A 26190-nucleotide genomic window follows, 5' to 3' on the forward strand; every position below is an offset into this window, starting at 1 on the left:
AGTTTTTATTTCACTAACCTGATGACGTGTAAAAAAAAAGTCAATTTTGCCTTTCCAAAAAAAAAAGTTGAGTAAGTTACCCTTGTGAACTGCTCTTCAATATTAAGGCAATGACATTTTTTTCCCCTTTATACAGGTTTTACCTTTTATTGTGACATTCCTCTTTCTACATGAAGACGCAGAAAAATCACACAAAATAGAAAAACTATCCTGCGTTTTCCTGGCTTAAACCACACAGTGATTTTGGGAGAACAAGAAGCCTTCAAAAGTCATCTCTTTTTTCATTACAAATTTGTCTAGATTGGTATTCAGAACATGATTTTCGTGTGTACAAGATTTTACTATTCTTTAACAAAAGCAGGGAGCAGGGAAGACCCTGAGAAAGACCCAGCTGCGGCCTCTTGGAGGCGTGGTGTTCTCAGCCAACAAGGCAGATGCTACTGCCGGGCACCCGGTGTGCTCAGGGGGCCTGACCCCAGGAGCTGCCTCCATGGTTTGCTGTCCCAGATCAAGCTCCATCTGTGTCCATATCTGTATTCTTTTTAGGTTGATTCCAAACCTACTGAAAACAAGCTGCACTCTGTCAAAATGGTTCCAATTCTTCTACCACTAACTCTTCTGTAAAACCAAAATATTTTCATAATATTAATGACCAGTACATTGGCCAAACACTTCATGCCACATTGTCAATCAATTTAAACAGGCCGGTTCCTCTCAATCTGTGTCGTTCAAGTATGTTTTCAGAACACACTAAAAATGAACACTATGTGTCACTTGGTAAGAAAATTTCTTCAATTTGAGATTCAGTTTGACTTGAACAGATTCAGGTATGTTGACAGTCAGGGAAGCAACTCTAATTTTATTTTCCATAATGTTCACTTTTCAAAGCAATTCTAAAACTAACCCAAAAGAATTTAAGAATCTTTAAAATTTGGTTATTGTACTGTTTTTCCTTTTTTTTTCTCATCAAGACTGCTCTTTGTGTTCCAAATATTCTGTGTAAACTTTTTCCTCAAAATTAATGTTTTTTATTCACTAATGTTTTTTAATCACTAAAGTTCCTGTTTGTAATCACTGATCTGTGTCTTGATCAAACATTTATAAAAGATGACACTTTAAGGCACTAAAATCATGCCCTCTGAATTAAGTGCTTTTGCTGTTATTGGGAACTCACCATGAAATAAACAGAAGTAGATGCATTTGCCTATTTGCGAATAAACATTTTTATCAAGTACAACTGTGGCAGAAAACTGAACTGATTTGTGGAAGCCACTGGGACATTTATATAACTTTGAGATACTGGCTTCTCACATGAGACAGCACACATCTCTGTGCACTTACCCAGAAAGACCATGTTCCAGCCGCCGGCCTGACGGGCTTGCACTGACTTCAGGACGGGCAGTATTTGTATGAATTCTCTTCCCTGCACCCATCCTGTTCACTAAAGCAAGCTGATTCTGGTGAACATGAAGTCTCAAAGTTTCTAATCATTCACTCACAAAATAATTTTCTAGTCTTTTTCATGGAAAAATTTGAGTTTTGATGGCATGCAAAGTAGCTTCTACCTATTAGTGGCAAAACCTTTGAAGACTGCCAGAATGAGAACTCTGAGTAAACCGGTACTCCAGCAAGATGCAGAATGCGGCCACGTGGCTCCAGCTCCTCTGCTGAAATTTCAGGTGGCAGAGTGGCAAAGTGTGAGGTAAGTGTCAAGTCCCCTGTTAGCAGAGTTCTCATGAAATAAAACTATCCAGACACTTTTGAAATCATCTTTATTTTGGCTGCAAAGATACAGTTTACTTGGTTACTTAATATTTTATTTGTTCCCATTTGAAGTCTCATAGCTTGCCATGTAAAACACTGCCTTCACTATCAAACTGCTATATAAGAACATTATAAAATACAAACTATAAACTAAGATAATCTTCTTTACAATATTCAGATTAGTGCATTAAAACAACACTGATTAAAAAAAGGCAAGTGAGTTAATTGGCAAACTTCCCATTCCGTTTTTGGTGAAGGATGGTACAAAATGGTACGTAAGGGAAACACAGAATTTTAAGTGTTAGGTGCTCAAAAACAGTAACTGTGGGAAAGTTACTTCCCCAAAGTAATTTTGATCCAAGGATACAAATGTAGCCATTACTCTAGAGGACATAAGGGAAGATAATTAATTTTCCAACAGCTGTGGACATACACAGCTGAGTAACAAGTTGGGATGTTTAGAATTCTAACACAATAGGTATTGATTTATCATACTCTTCTTCCAAATTACATTAAACATTTATAGTGACTACACAATCCCCAGTAAAAGAACATCAGACTTAAACAGAGCCCATGGAAAAACAACCTATCCTTAGCATTTTACTAGGCAATCTACAGCCAATGCTTAATATATATACATTAGGAGTGTGAGACACACTGGGAATTTATTCACTGATTTCATTCAGAGTTAATAAAGAGTCTTTAAGAGAAAAACAACAATAAAAGTTAAATAGATAATTTGTGCTGCTGTGAACCAGGGGAAAAAAAAAAACAAACAACCAAACACAAACATATATGTTAATTTTTTTAAGTTATTGAGAATTTCTCTGCTGGCCCAAATCAAAATTAGAGATTTGAAACTGAAGTAACACAAATGTGGGTGCATGTTACACTGCGACAGAGAGAGAGAGAGAGGCACACAGAACACACACACCTTTAAATTTACGAATTCCAAAAACTAAGTCAATGGGATAAATAAATTATAAATGAAAGGCATATACAACGTGGACAAAAACCTAACAGTTGCTAGGTCGAAAAGCATGAAAATTATGCCAGCAGTGACATTTAGAAAAAATTTTCAGTATTAGAAAATATCAGATTTAATCCAAAGAAAACTAACCCCCTCAAATAAAAATAACAAAGTATGGGAACCATCCTTTATGCAACAACTTTAAAATAATAATAAAAAAAATCCACCATGATTAAAGGAATCTTCCTACATAATTTACATAATGTAGTGCATGAGTGTGCTCCTTTATAATCTTAGCCTTTCACTCCCCATATGATGAGACCGATAATTATAACTCCGATAACAAGGATAAAAATGATGATGCACAGGGTTTTTCTGGATTTGCGCTGCAGATGCAAAAACAAAAAAACATGTTTATCGATGTAGTGGAGCATCTCTATAACAAGTGAAAATCATCTGGTTCATTCCTAGAGTAAAATCAATAGTACTTTATTGTCCTCAAATTTTTGGCTGTATTTTTTGCTTCTCAAAAATCTCTTCAATACATATATAGCACTGTTTTCAAAAAAATATTCTTGAATTAATGGTATAATTCACAGGGTAACTATTCAACTTTTGTTGGTAATTTTTCTGGGTGTGTGGTTGGGCTTAAAAAAGAAGACACAGAAAAATAAAATTTACTGACTCAAGCAACTGACAGAGTTTAGTTATGTATGAAAACAAAACAAAAAAAACCAGCTTAAAAACCTATTGATTCTTCAGCTTTAATCATAAAATTGCTCTTCAAAATGGGTTCTCTGAAAATATCAGCAAGTGTAAATGTTTGTTAATTTTTCCAAAAGTAGATTTATTAGTTCCCCAAATCATCCCTGTCCCTTAATGTAACAGAAACTGCATTCGAAATCTCAACACACAAGTCAAAAACAAAGAGCTAAAAAAATTCTAATAGTCTTTTAAAATATGAAAGTTAAGAGTTTTGCTCCATTCTTCATTGTTGCAGATTTCTATATTTCGCTAATGGCTTGTGTATCTCACAGCAACATGCAGGAATCCTTTTTCTTACAAAGTAGAAAAATTTGTAAATTTACTTAGTGACAACTAGAAGGAGCATAAAACTTACAAAAAAAAACCATGCTTTTGACTCTGAAATCATCCTGAAAACTATTCATACTTTTCAATACTCCACAGTCATCTAAGGTTTCAAATGCACACTCCGCACATATTAAACACAATTCCTCTCCTATTTCAATCTCTTCACGCCCACGTTATTTTCCCAACTAGTTACTGCACATGTACGTGTCAAGTGCCTTCATTAACAATGACAGCTTATCTTTTTTGCCTGCGGCGCCCTCCCCAGTGGGGGAAAGTGAGGCCCTGGGATGCCATGGTGATAAAAGCATTTACTACCTTCCTTTGTGATCACGGTTCACCCAAACTATTCAGAGGCATGTAGTTTGCAGAGGTGTAAGTTAATCAAGGCCACCAAGTGGGACTTTTGGGAAGCTGTTCTCTTCCCAGCAACTGGGTTGCACGGCTCTTTCCTCATCCCTCCAGGGCCTGTGGGATTAAGGATGGGGGCAGCTCTAGCTCTGGAGGTCCCGCTTGGGAAGATGTGTTCCTTTTCCCCAGCATGGCTGTAGGCTTTCCCTTCCACAAGGAAGAGGAAAAGTAAAACTTGGGGATGTATCTACATCCCTCTAAAATCCAAAAGCAAAACGAAGTTACATAGATGCCCAGTCACTGATGAATCCTAATAACACTATGTCTGGGCAGCTGTAACTGCTGGCATTTAGAGACGTGTGTGTGTGTGTGTGTGTGCATGCATGTGTGCGTGTGTGCGTGCATGTGTGCGTGTGTATTCAACTCTCATGAGTGCTACCTATAGTCTATGACATGGTGACATTAAGTCTGCTGAGCTGCGTATCTGAATCTCACACACAAAGATGGCAAACATGAGATACTCTGTCAGTGAGTACGATGGCTGTAATTCAGCATTCTCTGTACGGCTTCACCGTTCTTAATATATCACTGAATATGCACTGATTTGTCCAGTGAAAAAGTGGCACTGAAACTAAAGGCCATTTCTACAGTTAGTGAGACAAGTGAACAGTAATTGAAAATACCTAGGATAGTGATAATATCTTAGGTATTTTATAAGAAGGTAACAAGGATCTGAGAAAATAATTATTAACAACAGCAAAAAAATTAAGTTTTAAAAGGGAACTCTAATGCTAGGGTCATATTTAAGGGTTCCCTAAGAGGCTGCCCTTATCTTTGTTAAACAACAAAGGTTTACATATTAAATGATGCATTAATAGTTTATGGTCCTAATATTTGTAGTGCTTTATACATCTTTATATTTGACTCATATACATGGATTCCCTGTATTAACATGATTCACTTAAGAAATCAGTTCATTCCCAGTGAAGGGTCTGCTGAATGCTGACAGAACAGTCCAAGCTAATAAAATTTCTATAGGACCTGAAGAGATCTTTCTAGAACAAAGATCATTGCCTCTTTGGTCCTGAGTATCACTGACAAAAAAGAAAGGTAGAAGGGAACGACAAGAAACAGAGGGAAACTGCTGTCAAGAGGCTTCCGGGTGGAATGTCAAAACGACATGGGAGACCAGCAGCTGTCAGAGAAGACTGGAGTTGTGTGACGCTTCCCCCAAGACTCTGAACACTGAAATTCCTCTCTCTGTGGCTCTCAAGACTGGTTCAACCCTGAGAACAGACAGGCTAAACCCAGTTTTAAGATGACTGGCATATTTCTAACCTATCTTCCATGGGATTTTAAATTTTAACACATCTCCAGCGTCTTTAAACCTGACTGCACACACATGCGCGCGCACGCACACGCACGCACAGTTCATAGTCTAAGTGATAAGACCGTTTAGCACAGTCAGTACTACCTGATGATCGGCTGCCCTTGACAGCTGCTGGTTTGCTTGCTGAACGTGCACCTCTGCATTTTCCACGTTGGCTTCTATGCTGTCTGTAAAGCAAAACACACACAAAACTGTCAAACAGGTGCTGATGCTCCAGTAACAGAGCTGCACAAATCACCAGATTTTAGTTCCAGGTAAGATTAAACATGTTCACTATTCAAAGGCTAATATTAATAGTATATGGGCAAGGCTGAATTTTTTTTTTTTAGCTCTACTGTTTCTCAGGTGATTCAAATAATATGTAACAACTTAAAGAAAAGAAACTTGACCACCTTCATTACAGTGCACTCCAGTTCTTCCTGGCAGCCGTAAAAAGTACCGTCACAGCGTTTGCACTGTGCGACAGCCAACTCGGTACGAAGTGTCTGAACTGTTACTCAGGGTAAACACAGAGAACGGAAACCCGGCATCTGCTCGGTAGCCAGCATCAACCCGCTTCTGGGCTGAAACCTAGCCTCCCTGAGGGCCCCTGCAGCCTTCTCAAGCGGTGACAGTTTTCCTTCCCACCCTCCTCTGACCTGGGGGCTGGAACGGGTGTCCCCTGCAGCAGCCAGTCTCCTCTCCCCCGCTGACTCTGCGTTTTAGAGCTCGTGCTGCCCCGGCTGCAGACATCTAGAGACCTCTCAGTCTTTTCTTCTCACTCCGTGACCATTTAGCCCCTGATGTTCTCTTCAGTGCTTCTCCTATTATACATACTGGCAATTTCAACATCCAATTGCTGACCCTCTAATTCCCCGGCCTCTCAATTCCTTGAGCACACGTTTTTCAAAGACTTTGCCTGTGACCCTTTCTCAGCCACCCACCTCCATGGTCACATCCCAAATCTATCATCATCTGTAACTGCCGCTCTCCATAACCTCAATTCCAGGTCTCACCCTCTGATCACCACCTGCGATCTTCAGAGGGCACTCCCTCTAAGGCCCCCACTTGTGTGATCCTACAATTTTCTCACCACCTGTCACATACTTCATGTCCTCACTTCCCTCTTCCTAGCATAGACTCCAAGGGCACTCATCTGTAGTTGCTTTCTTGCATTTGTCCTCAGCTCCCTCGCCCCCTACTGTAGTCATGCTTATGTGACAAAACCCCAACTTGATCCCTGCAGCTGAGCGTGGATGAAAAAAAGAATCATCTGTGCTGACTTATTTCCCTTTAAATTCAGGACTGAGCACGCTTGCCTTATTTCCCTAACTCGCGGAAAAGTAAGTCATGCTTTCTCTTCTCACCTTAAGTCTTAGGCACTAATATTTTTTAAAGAATTTTTTAAAAAAGGATCCTCAGTATTTAAGTAATACTACTAAATTAATCTACCCCCAAAAGCTATAAGAATGAAAGATTAGACAAATGGCTACCTATTCCCTCTAGTCTAAAAAGCAAGACAGCGTGTACAATTACAAACAGAAATTTCCCCAAAGTCCTTGGTGTGATGATAATTAAATTGGGTAAGACGGGAAACCAGAGGTCCTGGAAATAAGCTAGAATGATGTTACATGGTACCTTCCATGATCTCAGCAGCAGTAGACCCTGATTAAATTTGGGACTTCTTAAATAAATGAAGCTGGTCATTTCAACCAGTAGGAGCCAAAACAGAGATCTGTTTTAGATAACGCGAAGGGTGATGTTTTGTCTGTTGTAGAGACGGTGCTTCTGATTCCAGAAGGACCGAAAGAGAGAGGAAGGAGTTACTCTGGCTTGAGAAGTTACCACAGGTAAACTGCATATAGCTTGCTCCCACCTCATGAAATCTAATGAGTAGGGCTTACCTATTACATCTCCTTGCTCATGAATCATCATTCCCAAATCTTTAAATATTTCATTAATATCCATAATATCAGCCTAAAAGAAAAAAATCACATTATTATTATAATCAGAAATTCAGTTTCCAATCCACAAAACGGGAAAATTGAAAAAACCCAAACCACCACTCATACATAGGTGAGCATGCATCTGGACTTAATAACACACATTTTGGGAATATCAGGAGACTATTTTACTATAGGCAATCCCATAGAAGTAGACTTTGAATAACAGTAACCAGTGCTCTAAAATAAGCTTGTGATGCTAAAAACGTCAAGGGAGTCAGGATGGAAATGAAGGATCTAGAGAAGTGCCATGGGTTCACTGAATTTACGTCATGCGCTCTGATCAGTTTTATAATCACAAGCAGTATTCCCTCACAAAAGTACGAAATATTGTATTTCTAGTAAAAACTTACTTGCCAATTTGACAATTAAAGGAATAAAATATTAGGTGTAAAATCAAAGTCTCACATTAGTAAGTTTGAATATGCAATGGAATAGTGATGAATAAGTAAGTTATAAATTTACTTTTCTTCAATATATGGTAACTATTTTTTTGTGTGATTAGAGAGTAAAGTTTAAATACTTTATTTAGGAGGAGTTGGGCGATTTACAGATTCATCCTATGTCTTAGCTTCCCCATGTGTAAAATGACAGTGATAACAACACGATTGCTTACTTCAGAGTTTTTATGAGAAATGAGACAACGTACAAAGAATTTATCACACAGTGCTTGGTGTGTGGAGCCCCTGATAAATGGTAGCTATCGTTAGCTACTATTAGCCCACTTTCTAGGGATCAGGTAGGTTCCCTAAGTACTAAGGCTACTAAACCTTTTAGATCTCTTTGATCTCCTACACATACTAACGGGCAATAAAATACTTTTTAAAGACCTTGTAAAAAGTCTTATTTATGCAGGTGTGACGTGTATCACATGCCAACGAAGCCATCCAGACTTTCTGAATAGACATTTATCTCTAGATGGGTATTTTCTCAATGCTCAGGTGCCTTGAGATGACTTAATAGAATTAAAAAAAAAAAAAGTTGGAGTAGAGAGAAGTATATTTTCTCATCTTAGCACACATTCTAAAGAGATTATTGTCTTTTTTTAAAGGAATGATTCTAATTTATATGAGAAATGCCACCAAATTGATATACTTATTTAGTTTTCTTTCTCGACCCCTCTCCCAGCATTATCTAAGCATCGTGAGGACAAACTCACTAAGAACAGAGCAGTGGTTCAACTCTACAATGTAAAGCTTACTTCAAGTTGCCTAATGGAAGACTCTCTCTCCTGAATAAGGCGGAGGTCATCCTCTGTAATTTCCTCATCCTGCACCTGCACTTGAGGTTGAGTTTGGCTGTTAAAAACAAGAGAATATGGAAAAAAGAAAGATGAGTACGAAAATAATGGGACGTCCTTCCTCTTTAAGAAATATTTATTAAACAGAATATTTGTTCTTCAAAGTCAGAGAATTACTTACTTAAATTCTAAGAATATAATATAAATGTTAACCAAATTTTATTCATGTTTCAGTTCACTGATAGTGTTTTTTAGAGTTATTACATAGTTATTGGAAGCTATTGTATTTGGCAAGTGAGTATTTCTTCTTGGTTGACTTAAACCTCATACATGGGAATAAATCTATATCAGATAATAATTGTCAATAATATTTATTTGGATAAATAATTATTTATAAAGCATTACTGCTATATTGGAATATTTTATATATTTATCCTTTATTTTGAAAAGCTTTCAAATTTATTGTTTTCTATTTATAAATAACTTAGGATAGTCATAATATAATATCCTGAAAGCTTTAACTCTGCCCAGGGACCATGATGTTAAAAATGTATTTGAAAAATTATCTTTTGATCTTTATACTGTTTTATACTTCTTACCTTTCCCAGGATACGAGATTTCTTTCTTTTGTGCTCTCCTCAGGAAAACCACCCTGAATAATTTAGTAACAGAATGGATTGAGAAGGCACAAAGAAAAAACACACAACACTCACATTTCCCTTTATAATAAATCTAAACTGACTTATGTACACACTGGAGTGTAAGGAAAGAGAGAGAAAAGTCCTTATTCTACTACTGAAGGTCAACTACTTCAAATAATAATAAAATCGTATCCTAAGCTGACAAGGAAATAATTAAGTATTCTCAAGGGCCAAATAATAAATATTTGATTAAAACATAATGTAGTCTTGGAACCTCTCCATTAAGGAACAAGGAAATAACTTGTGATAGTTTCTAGGGGAATTTAAAATTAGATTAAGTCAAAATTCCACTCTACCTGAACATTTTATATTTCTCAAGGTGTATCTTCATTTTAAATATTCACACAATATATTCACTCTGTTCATTTCCATCAACTTCACATAACCCAGGAGTAAAGTGCTCTGTACACCAGCACAAACACAAAGTAACAGCCTCATGCTCAACTTAATGTGAGAATACTACTTAGGATCTGACCCCTAATCGTTTCTGAAGGAACGTTTCTATATTTTTAGATAATGTGTAATCTTTTGTTCCACAACACAGTAATACATAATTACCATTCTTCTTAAAAATTGAGCAGAAATACTTGAAAGTAAATACTCAAATACTGATTTCCAATACATTCACAGGCCTTTACGATTTTAAAAAACACGCCAATGTCCTCTTGTGCGGGATCCCGAGGGGCGCGCGCTCATTTCTGCAATGCCGTTTTAAATACTTACAGATACTCTGGAACTGGCTCTTACTCGAGCAACAAATTCTTTCTCTTTCTCAGCTGCCTGCCTCTGCACTTTCTGAAAGTTTGTCAGTGATGTTGTGAATTCAGCCACTAAGCGGTCCTTCTGTATTTTCCTTTGACGCTAGAGGAAAGAGGAGGGGAAAATCTGCTAGAATCAAGCTCGGAAATTCTACAGAGTTTGCGAAAGTTATTTTGCCAGTAGCTGGCTCTTTACTTAATTCTGAAAATTTCACTCACTCTCCTATTACAGGGCCTTATTAACTCTCAGTAACATTTTGACAATATATTCAGATACTGTGCATAGTTACCTCAAGGTAAAAGGCCCATAATGATGGATTTCTCACCTCAAGTTTTCATCCTAAACACTGGGTCATGATTCTGAGTTTATTTTAAAGGAATCCTTCTATTATTATTATTTTTTAATAAAACCTCTGACTCTTACCTGAGTAATAACTTCCACTAAGTAAGCAAGGTAATAAATATGTGTGCCCTTAGGAAACCCAATTTGAATGAGCAAGCATGCTGCATGAAGTCAGTTCTGGAAGGCCAGGAAACAATTACTCAGGAAGCATTTTCTGAGCACTTACTTAATTATGGGTCAGAGCAACTGCATGGAAATAATTTTTGCTTTATTGAACCACAGGATATTACCTGGGCAATTAAATATAGTTTTGTGTTCTGTGAACTAATCTCAAATAGATTTTCCCCCCTAATTTCTTTTCTAGTACAACAGTTCAAAGATCCCATGATGCATCTGATTTCTAGCACGTTTGATACGTCAACGTGTCTGAAAGCGTGATACCTGTTCACTGGGGGTGGTGGGCAGAGATCCAAACTCTTTAATGTACTTATCTGTTTCTTTGGCAAGCTGGTTGGTGTACTGCTGCTTCTGCTGCCTAAAGTGAGAAAACACACATTATAGCCAAAGAACTAATCTATTGCTTTAAGCTACAACTTGATTCAACTCCGATGAATAGTTTTATGAAAATCACTTTTTTACAGACTGGCTCCAAATTTTCTCTATGAAAAGAAAATTTTCAGGTTCTATTCTTTTATAAATATTGAGCAAATATTACATGGAAGCTTCTTTACTCACACCTGAGGGAAACCAAGCTTTGAGAAACAAGTATCTGCAGCTATTTAGAAAGGAAGATGAGTCAAGCCAACACACGACTGTGAGAGGTCTGGTGTGTGAGCTTCTGGGGGTGTGGGAGCCTTTTATGTGCATCCCAGAATCGGGAGATTAGCTGAATAAGTAAAGAGGATTTGTTGCCTTCAACTCTGCCCAGTTCCCAGGTCTCAGGGTACTAGGGCTAGTCCCTTGTATCTCTCTACCTGAACATTTAAATTCTATAAATACTTAAAAAAAAATAAGAGTGGAAGAAGTAATTAGTAACAGTACAAATTTATTATTATTTAAGTCTCCTGCAGGAAGAAAAATAGCATTTCTCTGTAAAAACAGCAGAACACAATAAGGTAAATTATATTGGTATCTGTGTCCTGCTAGCTAGCTTATAAAGTAAAAAGTGAGATCTCTAACTAAAGAAACTGACACACAAAAAAAGCTTATATTAATGCAATGCTTTATAAGTTACAATAGCAATACCTCTCATACATATTATCTCTCATTTTAAACACATATTGGTCTCATTTAGGATCCTTTAGAATAAGATGACACTATATAAGCATATGTTTTAGAATAGATACCTGTATTTGACAGATAAGGAAGAATTATAATCTACTTACATATATTTACCAAGTCCCCTATCTTTAATATGCCTTTTAAAAATTTTTAGAAAAAGTAATATAATTAAAAGTCTAAAAAGACTTTAATAACGTCTATATATTCAGAACCTCCGCTATTAACCTTAGCAAAATATTGTTAACTATTAAGAACTGTGGTTTCTATTCCATTTTACCTTGATTTATTATTTAGACTTGGGGCATTTTTACCACCCTGATATCTATCCACTGCAGAAAAATGCAATATAAATTAGAGATAACTGTAAATTCCTCAAATTGTACCTCACAAAAAATATGGGTTGCTATTACCTGTTAATTTCTTCCTCTTTGAAATTTTCCCTTCTATAGCTAATATTTGGCATATCACTTATTACATGCACATTACTTGAAACCTGTAGCTGTAACAGTGCTGAACTAAGATTTAAGATTCAGGTTCTGAATAACGTTGGGCAAATTATCAAACTCCCAACAGACATGTTTGCCTTATAAGCAAAATGGAAATAGTTCTTTTGATCCATCTAGCTCACTCCAATTTTGTAAGGTTCAGATGAGAAAATGTGTAAAAACACTCTGCAAATCTATACCACAAAGTATTAACACTGTTTTCGTAACACCATATTAATTTACTGAAATACGTACTATATAACTTCATTATTAAAAAAATAAACAGAGGCTAATGCTTTCTGAAATTAAAGGATGTAAATACAAGCTTTTGCGGGGCACAGTTCATATCGGATATGTATTGGCTCTAAACCAAATAAAAATCTGGTCATTGTAAGGACTGTTAGCTATGGGAAGTAACCACACAAATAGACAAGCTTGGAATACCATTTTTCAAAAGCCATTGAAAACAACCTATTAAAAAGTATAAGAAAGGCAATTTAAAAAGTTTTGCTTTGACAGAGTAAGCCAGATCTTAAAAATAAAGAAAAACATCTGCCTACTCTGGACAGAAAAGAAATGTACTAAAAAGTTTAGTACAAGTAAGGCAGCAGAAAAACCCTATTAATTTTCTATTGTTTTCGACAATAAACGTAACACCACGAACTCTCATAGGAATGTAACAGTAGGTGGTTATTCCTCTTTATTTACTTCTTTTTGTTGTTTAATTAAATACTTACAGCTGTTGTCTTAATTCAGGTGAATCCTGAGGTGTTCCAAGTTGATTCAGAGTCCTCTGTATTTCCACAGCTATTACGATAGAAAATAAATGTAGAATTGTTACAAATGTTAAGACAAGAGAAATTAAGTTAGAAATACACGCAATAGGACAGTTAGAAAAAGAAAAACAAAGAGATAAATACAGAAGACATTAGTTGAGAAAAAAAGAAATGGTTTATTCAAATCTAATCAGTGACAATGGATTAACTTTCAAGAGGACTGTCTGGAGACATTAACATCTGAAACTGCAATTTCGATCCAAAAATATTATCTTCTTCCCTATTCCATCGGAGCATTTAGTACAATGGCACATGGACTCTCACATAATTCTACTGATATAAAAATTGGGAGGAAAGTAACTGTTATAATTACATGATTCATTCCTATATAAAGTGAATGAATTATAGTTAATAAAGGAGTACAACAAAATTAGAAAAATTATTTTTTGATTATCTATGTAGTAAGTAATTCAAGCAAGGATTGAAGGACATTAAAACCAAGGGGGTATTCATATGGCCTCAAATTATCACCACATAGATGTCATTAATTTGAGTTAACTTTATCAAAGATAAATTTGTTGCTTAAAACAAATCATCAAATTTAGTGCCACCACTGGTCAAACTGGCATGATAAGTCTCCTGACATGATGCAATAAGAAAGTCACAATATGACCTACATATTTTTCTCACCAAAGTATTTAACCTGAACCTCATCATGAGAAAGAAATCAGACCAATCTAGATTATTGGATAATCTACAAAACAACTAGCCTAGACTTTTAAAAATGTCAATGAGACAAAAGAAAAAAAATATGAAAGCAGAGTTTTTCTAAATTAAAGAACTAAAAAACACAAAATACTAAAACATCCAAAAGCCAACGTATGATTTTTGACTGGATTCTGAATCAGGAAAAAAATACTATAAAAAATTGTGAAGGTAGTTGAGAAACTTGCATTTAAATCGGAAATTTGAATTTGGAAAGATTAAACAAAAGTTGAAAAATGTCAACAACAGGTGAAACCAGCTAAAGAATATATAAAAAGTTCACTGTATTATACTTCTATTTTATTGTAGGTTTAAAATATTTAAAAATCATGCTAACTCATATCCAGAAATCTATGACCACTCCAAAAAAAAAAAAAGCCCTTAACAAAAGGGGAGGTCCTAGTTTTATACACTAATATACAAAAATAAAACGTTAAGTAGAGATAAGTTGAAATCCAGCTCAAAGTAAAGAACTTTCCCATTTCCAAGAACTAAAGAAAAATGATCCATTCTTTTCATTTAAAATAAGTGGTTTATTTATATAGCTTAAATGCTTTTAAACAGTCATTATTTATTTATGGGATCAAGGGAATGACTGTATTCCAAAACACAGGATAACTTTTGTTCACTGAAGATGATGTAATGAATACTGCTTTCAAGTCAAAGATGAAAAATATAAATACTGGAAGAGGAATCATATAGCATATAGCAAGAGCTATCCATTCAGCTAGTTACAAAGGGTTTATTTTTGCATTTTTCTTTTTTTCTTTTTTTTTTTTTTTGGCTGTTAATAGATTTTCTTTTGGGAGGTGAAGAAACTTTGCTGTTTTTAACTTATGGCTGCTTCCAATTAGTTATATATTTCCTTCTCAACCTCAACAGATTTTCTAGGGCCACCTTATAGGGGTTTAAAGCTTTTACTTTCAAAAAAAGTATATAGGTAAGACAAACTGTAGTGTGGGCCTCTATGAGACAGAAGTGGGCACTTATCACATTTTTGGAAGGTTCTTTTTTACAAAGGTCATATTAAGTGAGAAAAAAATAGATTGTACAATAAATAACATGAGGAAAACTGAGTGTTAGACAACTCTATCTGACCTCATGTAGCAAAACAAATCTGTCATAAATTATTTACATATTAAAAATTAAAACCATTAAACTGCTACATAAAACTATAAAAATGTACGTATTACACCATCTTATTTATGATCTTGGCATGAGGTATAAAACACTATCCAAGCATGAAACGAAACTAAAAACCATGAAGGAAAATATGACAAATTGACAAAACATACACAAAATTTTAAAGTGCTTTATGAAAAGTATGTATCTACATTACATATATATATGTGTATGTGTGTGTGTACATGGGAGAAAATACCTGTGGTATATGAGACTTCCCTAATAGAGAAAAAACTCCTATAAACTGGAAATATAAAAGTAGTCTAGTGAAAAATGGGTAAAAGATATCCTCTTACAATTTGTAATAAGCAAATAAAAATATGAGAAACTCAACTTCACTGATAATCACTTTTCATATATCAGACTGGTAAAAATCTGGTAAGAAAAATTCGCAGATAGGAATAGAATTACAATCAAAAGACTTCAAAAAAAGTAAAGACATAGATAAGAAGGAACAATACGCATCATGTATAAAGAATCAGAAATCACTGAAAAAAGGTCAGCCAAGCCAGGACAAAAATGGGCCATGAAGAAGAACTTGAATAATATTCACTGAAAAAATGAAAAGTCTATCAGTCCTGGAAAGGATAAGTAACTTTCACGTACGAATGCTATATAAAATTGGCCATTAAAAAAGAATTAAGTAGACATGCTTCTGATAGGCCTCTGGGAGCCTAAATCCATCAAGTGGTTATTTCGCTAGTTTGGGTAAACAGATAATAGTCAGCAACCCCAGTCTTCACCCTTTCTCCTTGAGCAAGGGCTCATATGTGAAGGAACAGGTAATTGGAAGCCCCTGGGGGCTCTATGCCGCAACAAAACAGAAAACCAGGAGCAACACCTATCTTGTGCACTGCTCGGAAATGCCACAAACACCTGACAGCGTGAGTGGTGAAGCCTCTCCTACTCCCATTTAATTGGTGGGTCTGAAGGATGCCGAAGGCAAACAGTTACCACGGCTAGTGGAAGCTCATTCAAATGGTGACTCCAATTTCAGTGTTCCTCTAAATGTGATCTATTTACTAGAACAGATCATCACACTCCCTGGCACCTTGTATAAACCTGCTGATACAGTAAATATTTTCTTCTCCATCCTGAAAACCAGAAAACATGAGGAGGAATTTGCTCTCAACTGGGTGGATGGCAGTGAGCCTTCACAGTCTTATGTTAGGGTTATACACACTATCTCAGTACTACAAGTTAGTCATCAAGGTTATTGATCATCTCCTCCTATAGGACATGACACTAGTCCAACACACTGCTTACATCTGCTTTCAGGATCTGAAAAGCAAGAAGCAATGCATACTCTTAGTGCCTTGGAAAGAAAGAAGTATGCCGGCAGATAGAAGATAGTTTCTATGAAAATACAGGGCCCTGTTTCCTCAATGAAGAATCTTGGTCTGTTAGTCTGTATGGATCACGGACATACTCCTACAAAGTAAACGACAGACTGTTTTTCTCTGCAGTCACAAATAAAAATAGGGAATGGTGCTTCATGAGACTTCTTAAGTTGCTACAACTCATTTTACTAAAGGCCCCAAAGGTTGTCAGCTCTGGCTTCAACTCCCCAACAGAAAAGGCTATTGGGCTAGTTCAAGTGATGGTACAAGCAACTCTACAACTTGGCTTTAAAGACCCGGGTGATCCAATGGTAACTCAAGTAACTGTGCAACATCTGGATGCTGCATTAAACGAGTCGCAAGTCCTAATAGGAAAAAAGGAGCCCCTGAGAACCTTGGAGCAAAATCATGCTCTCTTTGCAAACCAATGTTATCTTTTGAGGAACAGTTCTGGTCTTGCTACTGAGCCCTGGATAGAAAGTGAACAATGGTATACTAGGTGACCCACTCACCCGAGCTGCCCACTAGGTGTTATGTTATCTTGTTGGTATATCTCTTTCTTGATTTTGTTCTGTATGTTAGTCTGCCTGCCTGTCACCCCAACTCCTACATCACTCGTTCAATGGAATAATAAACCAGCAATTATTTTAAGAATAAAAGCCACATATAGGTTCACCATCATGGACTTCCCCTTTCTCAGACTAACATGATTACTGGCAATGCCATGTACCAGTCTGCAGCAACCGCCATCCAAAGTAAGTATGTGATGTGGCGCACGCTTGGGGGTATCAGCCAATCGCCCAGTGGCAAGGTGACTGCACTCCATGTTGGTGGAAGCAGAATTTTATATTCAGTGAAATAGGACTACAGATTTTGTTATGATTCCTCCTCTACTGCCCTCCTTCCATGGTTCTATCAGCCTCTGAATCCATGCATTAGTAACAATTACACACCAATGCTTCTGATCAAGATATTCAACTTACAGGCAGAAAGTTTAACTGCTGCTCTTCTCACATTAATTTAGAAACAGAATTATGATTACTTTTTCACTGTACTTAATGAACACTTTTGTAGAGAAACTGCTACATCGTCACCTCTATTAAAGAGGTTACTAGGCAGACGGCAAAAGGATGGTGATCTGGAAAAACTGATAATCATTTCTAGTTGCCCCAAGTCATGTCTGTTGGGTTCATTTCATTACTTACCCTGGAGTATTATGAATTTATGGAACAGTCATATTCATTTTTAATTGGCATATGTCCTACTTTAAAGGAAAAAAAAATCCTCATGAAACATGAAAATTAAGGAACAAATCTTTTATATAACCATACAGTTACCTGAAGAAAAACACACCTAATACATGGAGATAGGATTAAATTAAGATGCACCTCTATGAGAATCAATGAACAAATTATGTTTGTATTACCCACAATCTGCAACTATTTGCACTGTCACTTCTAGAAAGGTGACTTAAAAGAACAGATTGCATTTTTTGTAACATAAAGGGAATACTATTAACTACACACCCAAAAAGGTACATCATTTCCTTAAAACCAAAACAGTCCCCTTTCAGGCTCTTCATTATGCGGTGCCGAACACCCATTCTGTTCCATGGGGGTCTGCTGCCATCTAGTGGATGATGTAAGAAAAAATACTTCATAGCAAAGGGTATTTTTTTGTCATAAAACTAGGCAGTAGTTGGTATGGGACTGTAAAAATGCCCACCTGTCAGAGTTCCCTGGTGAACAGGGAGGACGCTGTCTGACCAGTGAGTGGCCGGGCCCTGGGGGCACCCTGGGCCAGCCCTAACAGGCACACAGAATGCCTTCAAAGAAGTGTCTCCAGATAATGGAGAACAGAATACATCATTCTCTTTTAAGACAAAACAGTGTTCAACCCAAAATAACTCAGAGTTGAAACTGACAATCATAGAGAAAAAAAAAAGATTATTAAAACCCTGGGACAAGTGGTTTAAGATTCTGACTCAGTCTCATCTACATCAGACTAAGGAAGGAGAAGTTGAGTTTAAAACGCTGACTAGCAAGCTTCGTTTGGAAACCCGACCTCACTTCTTCCTGACTGCTGACCTGTGGCGACTGACCTCATCTCTCCAAGTTACAACTGCCTCACCAGTTGAGCAGAAAGAAAAATCACCTCTTCCTCAGCTATCATGAACTTCAACTGAGGACAATGACTGTAAGTATCTCGTACCGGAAACAGGAGTTCAATAAATGAGAGTGAACAGTATGGTGTGTTGTTTTTTTTTCACCTGAAAGAAATGAACAGTAAGAATATTCTTAATAACGCAACTAATGTAAACCACGTTGTAGGAAGGTGTTGAAACTTGATAATCTCTGAGACAGTTATGACAATTGTAAAGATCAACGGACACGAGACAGTTTATATCCTGTAATTAGGAGGAAAGAGTCAGATACTACCTGACAGCGACACGCATCTGACAGTAATATACAAATGCTATAACTGAAACTGAATTGGAAAAAAAACAACTAAATATTAACAGAAACAATATTATTAATAGAAACACCCTGTTTTAAAGGGTGGTTTAGAGTATTATGGAAGACAATTATATAACAACGTTTTTTAAATGGCATAGATCTCTTAGAATCATTAGGTTGGGCTCATTACAGATACAAGGTGAATGGGATAATATCTCCTAAGAAAATATATCAGCTGATTGAAAGTAACACAAAAAGGGTCTAAGAAAAAAATCAAGTGAACTTGGTCTATTTCCTCTATTAGGAAAAACCAAGAAAAAGTGTGTAATAATTCTAAAAGCACATGGCAAGTGGGAAAACTCTGCAGAGAATCTGAAAGAAAGCTACTAAAATAATTATGGGCCTTTTTTCCAACATGCTCTCTATCTCATGCTCTGTCTCGTGACCTGAGCAGGGAACTTACCTTCATTGTGGGTGAAAGAACTGATGTGAACAGCGGAGAGGAGAAGGGGTGGGGGGAAGATGCAGGACCTTCCAGAGGATGAGTCCTGAAGTGAGATGCTCACCACGGAGCCTGCGACCCAGGGCCACGCCCCTGGGTTTCCTGCGCTCTCCTTCCCACACTCTAACACCTGCCCTGTTTCCACGAAGCAATCTCGATACTTAGAACACACGTAATTTTGAATTTCTCATTAGTTTCTCCTCCCAGATACTTAAAGGGAGAAAAGTACACAGGTTAACAAAGTGGAAATTTAGGGCATTTTAAAGCTACTGTAGATTTACAAAGGGTTAAGTCTGAAGTCACGGTCTTAAAAACGAACAAAGCACAAAAGTAAGTCATTTGAAAACTGTATGTAAACAACACTGTGGATATCTAAGATGGTGGGAACACTGCAAGCTTGGTCTTAGCAAAGATGTTCGGTCCTAACATCTCATCACGGGGACCTGCTCAGCTGACCTGCTCTGAGAGGGTCTAGAACTGGGAGTAACAAAGGCCAGAGGAGGACACGGGCCCTTGAGAAGGTGATCTGTGGAAGCAGCAAACACCGAGGGACTTGCCAGCGGTAAGGCCTCACTCCCTCCAGTTCTTCAAGTTCCCTGACCCCGCCTTGGCCCGCCTCCTCCGTGAATTTCCTTCCACTGGATGGTCCAATAGCCCTCCTTCTGCTTCAAAAGCACCCCACATATTAGCTATGCCACAAAGTTCACCTCCAGTTTACATGGCAGTGATTCCTCAACTGTTTATCTCAGTCTGAATTTCTGACCCATTCTATTTGCAACACCTTGTTACTCAGACGTTTTTGCCAAAGCACTGCAAATGGATTTCTGCTTTGTATAGGAACATGGCAGAGGTCTGCTCCTGAATCTTCCCTCTTCTTCCCACCTCAAGCCATATAGAATAGAGAGGATTAAAAAGAAAATCCACACAAGTTACATTTTCAGAGAAATTAGGACAATAAAAAAAATTCTCAAAAATATGTACATGTGATGAAAAGCAACAGAAAAAGAGCAGATCCTGGGTGGGAAGCCATGTGGGTGGGGTAGGGAATGAGGGGGGCTGCAGAGGAGAATAGGGGGGCAGAGCTCCAAGTGTCACCAGCAAGAATCCACCACCAGAAGATGATGGTCACACCCCGAGTGGACTGGAGGGGGAGCCCTCCTATACCAGGCTAGGCTCTGAGAGGCAGAAGGGGAAAGAAATAGTGCCTCAGCCAGAAAGGAGCCCTAGCAGAGGCTGGGCACCCCCCTCTCCCTTCACAGCATCTCCTGCCAGAAAAAGCAAACTCATTCCACCAAATAACGGTGGCGGGGTTGAGGGGAGGGGGATAGATCATAGCAACCACGCAAAAGACTATAAAAAATTGTGGAAAAGAACAGCAAAACTTCTGGCAAAGAAAACACAACAGGAAAAATGTCACGAAAGTGGGTAAGGTGAAAATTATAACCCAAAATAGTACCACATTTTTTTTTTAATTCAATGAGGCAATTACAGTTTTAAAGGAAGATCACAAAAGAACTCATAGACGAGATGGCCAGATAATAGGCACTGGTGAATGCAGAAACTAGAGGAACTCGGGGACGAAAGGGAAAGATAAATTCGGAAAGGAAGACTAAGTGACTGGAAGGATTAGATGCGCAGCAAGCACGAGCCCGCCGCCCCTCACCCACCCCTCAACTGACCGGTGCAGTGACATCGTTTTGGGGATGCTCAGGAGACACACCTCTCTTCCTGATGATTTTAGCTCCTGGCTCACTGGCACTCTCCATTCCTGTCTCAATTCTTGGTGACTTTGATACAGATGTCAATGATCCTTCTACCATCCTGGCCTCAGTTCTTTGCAGGCCTCTCCCCAAAGAATCTTGGCCTCCATCCTGCCGTAGTCACACACTCTTAAGATCTCATCAAATGCTTTCTCATTACCAGTAACTGTATCTCTTCATAACCTTAGTTTCATACATATCACTTACAAACACCACCTCCTGTAGGTCTAGCTCACTGGTACCCTGACCCCAACAAGCCTCTGACTCCCTCCCCTACCCGGGGCCTGGCATCCTCTGGTCCTGGCGCTGTCCCTCACACAATCTCCCCTCCCACCCCCCGATGTTTTCACTTGCCTTGGGACCCAACCTAAACTCCACAGTCAGCTTAAATTAAATGTCATCTTCACGCTCTTGCTTGTATCCTCAAGCCCCTCTCTCCATTCATAGTAACCACCTGACAAAGTCAAAACTCGAGTTGAGCTCAACACTGTGATGCCTCTATTATATGAACGTGCCACACATCACTTAACCAGACCTTTGTTAATGGACATTTTATCCTAAGACCACATGTTTAAATGTTGGGGAACTTACCACTTATGCTGCCTCCACAAATGAATCCTTCTGAGTTCTATACAGATAAAATAAGGTGTGATGCTGGTTATATAAGAAGATTCCAATCTGTGTCTCCACATTCCACTCACTTACATGCTCAAAAGCCTGGTTCTACCCAGAGAAAAAGCCTGGAGTCCCTCCAATGGCCTAGAAGACCCCACCACCCCAACCCCAGCTCCTACTATTCCCTCTCTCTGTGCTCTGTGCACACAGGCCTCCTCACTACCCCTCCGACACGCAGGCACACTTCTAGCTCAGGGCCCTTGGACCTGCTATTCCCCTATCTAAAACATTCTTTCCTCAGATACTGAAGGATGCATTTCCCTTACTTCCTTTAAATATTTGCACAAATATCATCTCCTCGGTGAGGTCTATCCTGGCTCTCCGTGTACCCCATCTATAAATGCAGTACCCTCTCCAGGATACCTGATTCCCACTGGTATGTTTTTGTCAGGTTGCTTTTCATAACACTTAACATCTCCTTCCAATATACAATTTACTTATTTATTTTCTGTCTGTCTTGTCTCACTAAAGGTCAACTACATAAAGGCAGGTATCTTGTCTGTTTTATTTACTGACATCTCTGGCATCCAGACAGTGCGCAGCACATCACAGATGCTTAATAAATACTCATGGAATGAATGAATGCACATAATTGCACAAGTAATGACCTGTTACAATATAAAACCTGATTCAAATGCGTACTGTTATGTGAATCGGATCATCCTAGGTTCAAGTACCACCTTTCCCATAATAGTTTTATGAATGAACTTGAACAAGTGACCTAAACACTTCAAATCTAAATATTCTCACCTGACAGAGTTGGCTAGAAGATCAAATAACAATGCCCAAAAAACAGATTCAAAATATCAAACAGGAGGCATACAGTAAACATTTAATAAGAGAGCTAAAAGATACTAATTTACCTATCTTCCAGAAAGAGATGAACAGGACTGCCTACATGCCAAAACCAGGGCCAACAGGCAAGTCTATACAACTAAAATCACTGGAGGTATCTGGGCCATCCTGCCCAGCCCTCCTCCCACACCCCAGCAGCAAAGCAGGGCTCTGGGCACTCCTAAATCAGCAAGACTGAGCTGGATCTTTAGCTAAAGGCTTCCATGTTCCCCAGCAGGAAAACAGTAATCCACAGGCTATAAGAGAATCTTGGTGATGTCTGTGGGCATTCTCTTGGACGTTAATGGGATGGAGAAGTCAGTCACCAGACTCAGTAATATCAGTACTGCAACAATGGTGTCTTCAAATCATGACCACGATAATGACACTATAACAAGAAAGAAGACTGGAAAAAGGAAACATACCAAGACTTAACAGGACACTATTTTGTATGAGCTTTGGATCCTTCCAAATCAATTAATAGGCAAACCAATTAATAACTGCTTTAAGAAAAAACCCAGTCTGGAGTCAGCATAAAAGACAATTACTCTTTAAGGAAAACTATTGCTCAGTAATTGGTGAAAAACAAGAAAGAGATAAAGAGATGAGGACAGGAATTGTCAAAACCATTACAGGAAACCCAAACTAAACAGCCCAGCCTGAGTTCTGCTGTCCGGCTCTCACACCAGCACCGGGCCAACTAAACTATAAAGATAGGCAGCTTCACAGGGCAGCTGAGTGGCCATTACACAACTAATCGCAAATTTTATTTTAAAAAGAGAAGCTACCCTGTGATATAATTACTGAGCATATTAAATGTATTTATAGTGAAAAGATCTAATAATAGATTCATTACTAAATAAGAGTGTGGCAAAAAAAGTTTTACCATATAGTCAGTACATAGAACTCAGAAGGACTCGTTTGGCAGGCAGAGCTTACTCTTTAACTTTTAAACATATAATTTTAGGATAAAATGTCCATTAACAGAGATTTGATCAAGTGATGTACAGCACATATGTATTATAACAAATTATACAACCAACACAGAAGAGACAAAAAGTAAGCAGCAAAAAAAAAAAAAAAAAAGAAGAAAGAAAGAGAGTATGATCTCATTTTCATAAAAAAAGAATGCTAACTACATATAAATACTTCTGGAGCCCTTTGGATAAATAAAAGAGCATGCAAGTTCACTTTAAAGCTGTTTCCCTAAGGTTGCCATTGAAGAAAAACACTCTGACAGGCAAGTGACTTTGGCAGACAAGTGCTGAAAAATCAACTGATGTTGCATTATCGGTCTGGGCTCATCTTTGTGATCATTATCACTAATGGCTTCAAGTAGAAGCAAATCTTACAATGAATGCATGTTTAATACAGGTATTTCTATATTATTATCCATTAACTACACTTGCTATTTAAAAGTATCTTTCAGAATCTTGAGCTTTTCATAAAAGTCAAAAGAAGTTAATATAAATATCTTGTCTCTCATTCTACACTATGTGCTCAATATCTTCCTAAGCACATTAACGCACATCATTTTTTGGAATACAGTAAGTTAAAGTGTAGAGTCTTGGGATTCAAAAGTGAACTTCAGTGTTATCTGGGTTTCCCACAACTTTAAACCCCAGTGCAACTTGCCAAGGAATGCCGGCCTGTGTTTAGTTTGCCAGGCCTGCCATAACAAAGCAGCACAGACTGGTGGCTTAAACAACAGAATTTTATTTCTCACAGTTCTGGGTGGAGGCTGGAAATCTAAGGTCAAAGTGCCTGTGGGTTTGATTCTCCCGAGGCTTCTCTTCTTGGCTCGGAGATGGCCTCCTCTTGCTGTGTCCTCATGTGGCCTTTTCTCTGTGCCTTGTCACCCCCTAGTCTTATAAGGACACCGGTCATATTGGATTAGGGCACCATCTTTATGACCTCATTTAACCGTAATTACCTCTTTAAAGGCCCTATCTCCAAAATTCAGTCATATTGGGGGTTACTACTTCACATATGAATTTTGGGAGACACAACTTCCTTCCATTCATCTCTTAATTGCCCTCCTTAAAATCATACAGAAAGAAGAGAGCCCCTCAGCCACCTGACACCCCTTCAACTATCTGAAGCAGCAGTCCTAGCTCCCTCTAGATGAAGTGTTCGTGTATCAGTGTATCATAGTGTGACTTTTGTGTCCTTCTCATTCCTCTCTCTTTCTGTTATTCACATTCAACAACTGTTTCTTTTTCAGAACTGAGCTCACAGGAAGGCAATGTGCCTTTTCTTTAAGATTTCTTTATATAACTTGTTTCTTCCGCATTAAGGTGACTGTACATTGCAGTCAGGACTTCTGAGAGCTTTGCAACTTATCAAACTGTCTTCCCCTCTTCTAGTGTCACATCTTGGAATCACAACACCCTCTTTTTCGAAATTTTCTATTCTATCCTTCATGTTCTATCCTTTGTCATCCAATAAATCCTTAAGAGACTCTTTATGAAAGCTCTCGGGGGATGTAATTCTGCTTAAAGACATGATCCCCTGTCACAGAGATTACAGACCCTAGTGGTTAAGGAAAAACATGTTGGCAGTTTAGGAAAAAATTTTAAATATGAAATACAAAAAAATTCACAACCCAGCTTCTCATTAACAAATGAGTAAGAGGAGACTGTTGCCATGAGGTCAAAGGAAATAAAAGCAATAAACATTTATAATGACTACTACATGCCAGGCACACTTACCCCCAACTTCTTGAAAATAGATAAATGTAGTTTAAATATATGGAGTAACCTACTTGAGTTCATTCATTCCTACTTTACTGAGGGCTGACACATTGCCAGGCACCGTTCTTATAGTACAGACACATTAAGCCCTTTCTCTCTGGGAGCTGCCATTCTAGCAGGGAATGAAGAAAATAAGTAGATAATTATAGTAGTTGAGTTTATTTACAAAAGGCATTATAAAAACAAAACTGGTTAATGAGAAGAATGATTGGAGGAAGTAAAATGATAGGCCAGGGAAGACAACTCTAAGGCTGGGACCTGAATGCCAAAAAGGAGCCAACTGTGTGAAGATTTGAGATGTTTGAAGCAGAGGAAAAGCAAGTGCAAAGGCCCTGAGGTAAGAAGGAGCTTTACTGTTCAAGCAGCAGAAAGGCAGCCAATGTGGCTGAAATCTTACAGCTGCAAGGGGGAGCGTGCTAAGAGTCGGTAAATGGGGGGCAGGATCAGATCTGGAGGATGCTGGGGGCGTGGCAGGGGGATTCACATCAGATGGTGAGTGCCATGGGAATCACTGCTGAGTTCTCAGCTGTGAGATGACATGGTCTGACTTATAGTTCACCTTGGCTACAGTATGGAAAACAGACTGTAGACCAGCGGGGATGGAGGCAGAGAGAACAACTCGGAGACTGCAGTCATGTTGAGAAGAAAGAGCAGTGGCTGGAACCTGAGTGGTGACAGCAGACACAGAGAGAAATGGACAAAGCTGGCAGGTAGGACTAACAGGATCTGCACTTAGACTGCAAATGGGAGCAAAGACACACAGTACTAGGGTTCGGCCTTGGAACCAAGGGTA

At 38.2% G+C, this 26190-nt stretch overlaps 1 protein-coding gene across 2 annotated transcripts in view; it reads right to left on the reverse strand.

Annotated features, from left to right (window-relative positions):
* Positions 1 to 1755: 1755 nt before the first annotated feature.
* Positions 1756 to 26190, reverse strand: part of STX7 (syntaxin 7) — a 40791-nt gene continuing 16356 nt past the window's right edge. For both annotated transcript variants that reach the window (XM_006200057.4, XM_072965885.1), the window contains exons 3-10: positions 13092 to 13161; positions 11030 to 11123; positions 10211 to 10348; positions 9386 to 9438; positions 8748 to 8844; positions 7448 to 7520; positions 5649 to 5731; positions 1756 to 3120 (exon numbers count right to left, since the gene is read on the reverse strand). In XM_006200057.4, coding sequence (XP_006200119.1) covers positions 3028 to 3120; positions 5649 to 5731; positions 7448 to 7520; positions 8748 to 8844; positions 9386 to 9438; positions 10211 to 10348; positions 11030 to 11123; positions 13092 to 13161 — 701 coding nt within the window. In that variant the 3' untranslated portion in view covers positions 1756 to 3027. The remainder of the gene's footprint in view (positions 3121 to 5648; positions 5732 to 7447; positions 7521 to 8747; positions 8845 to 9385; positions 9439 to 10210; positions 10349 to 11029; positions 11124 to 13091; positions 13162 to 26190) is intronic.

This window comes from Vicugna pacos, chromosome 8 (genome assembly GCF_048564905.1).
Source record: "Vicugna pacos chromosome 8, VicPac4, whole genome shotgun sequence".
In the NCBI taxonomy this organism is placed as follows: domain Eukaryota; kingdom Metazoa; phylum Chordata; class Mammalia; order Artiodactyla; family Camelidae; genus Vicugna; species Vicugna pacos.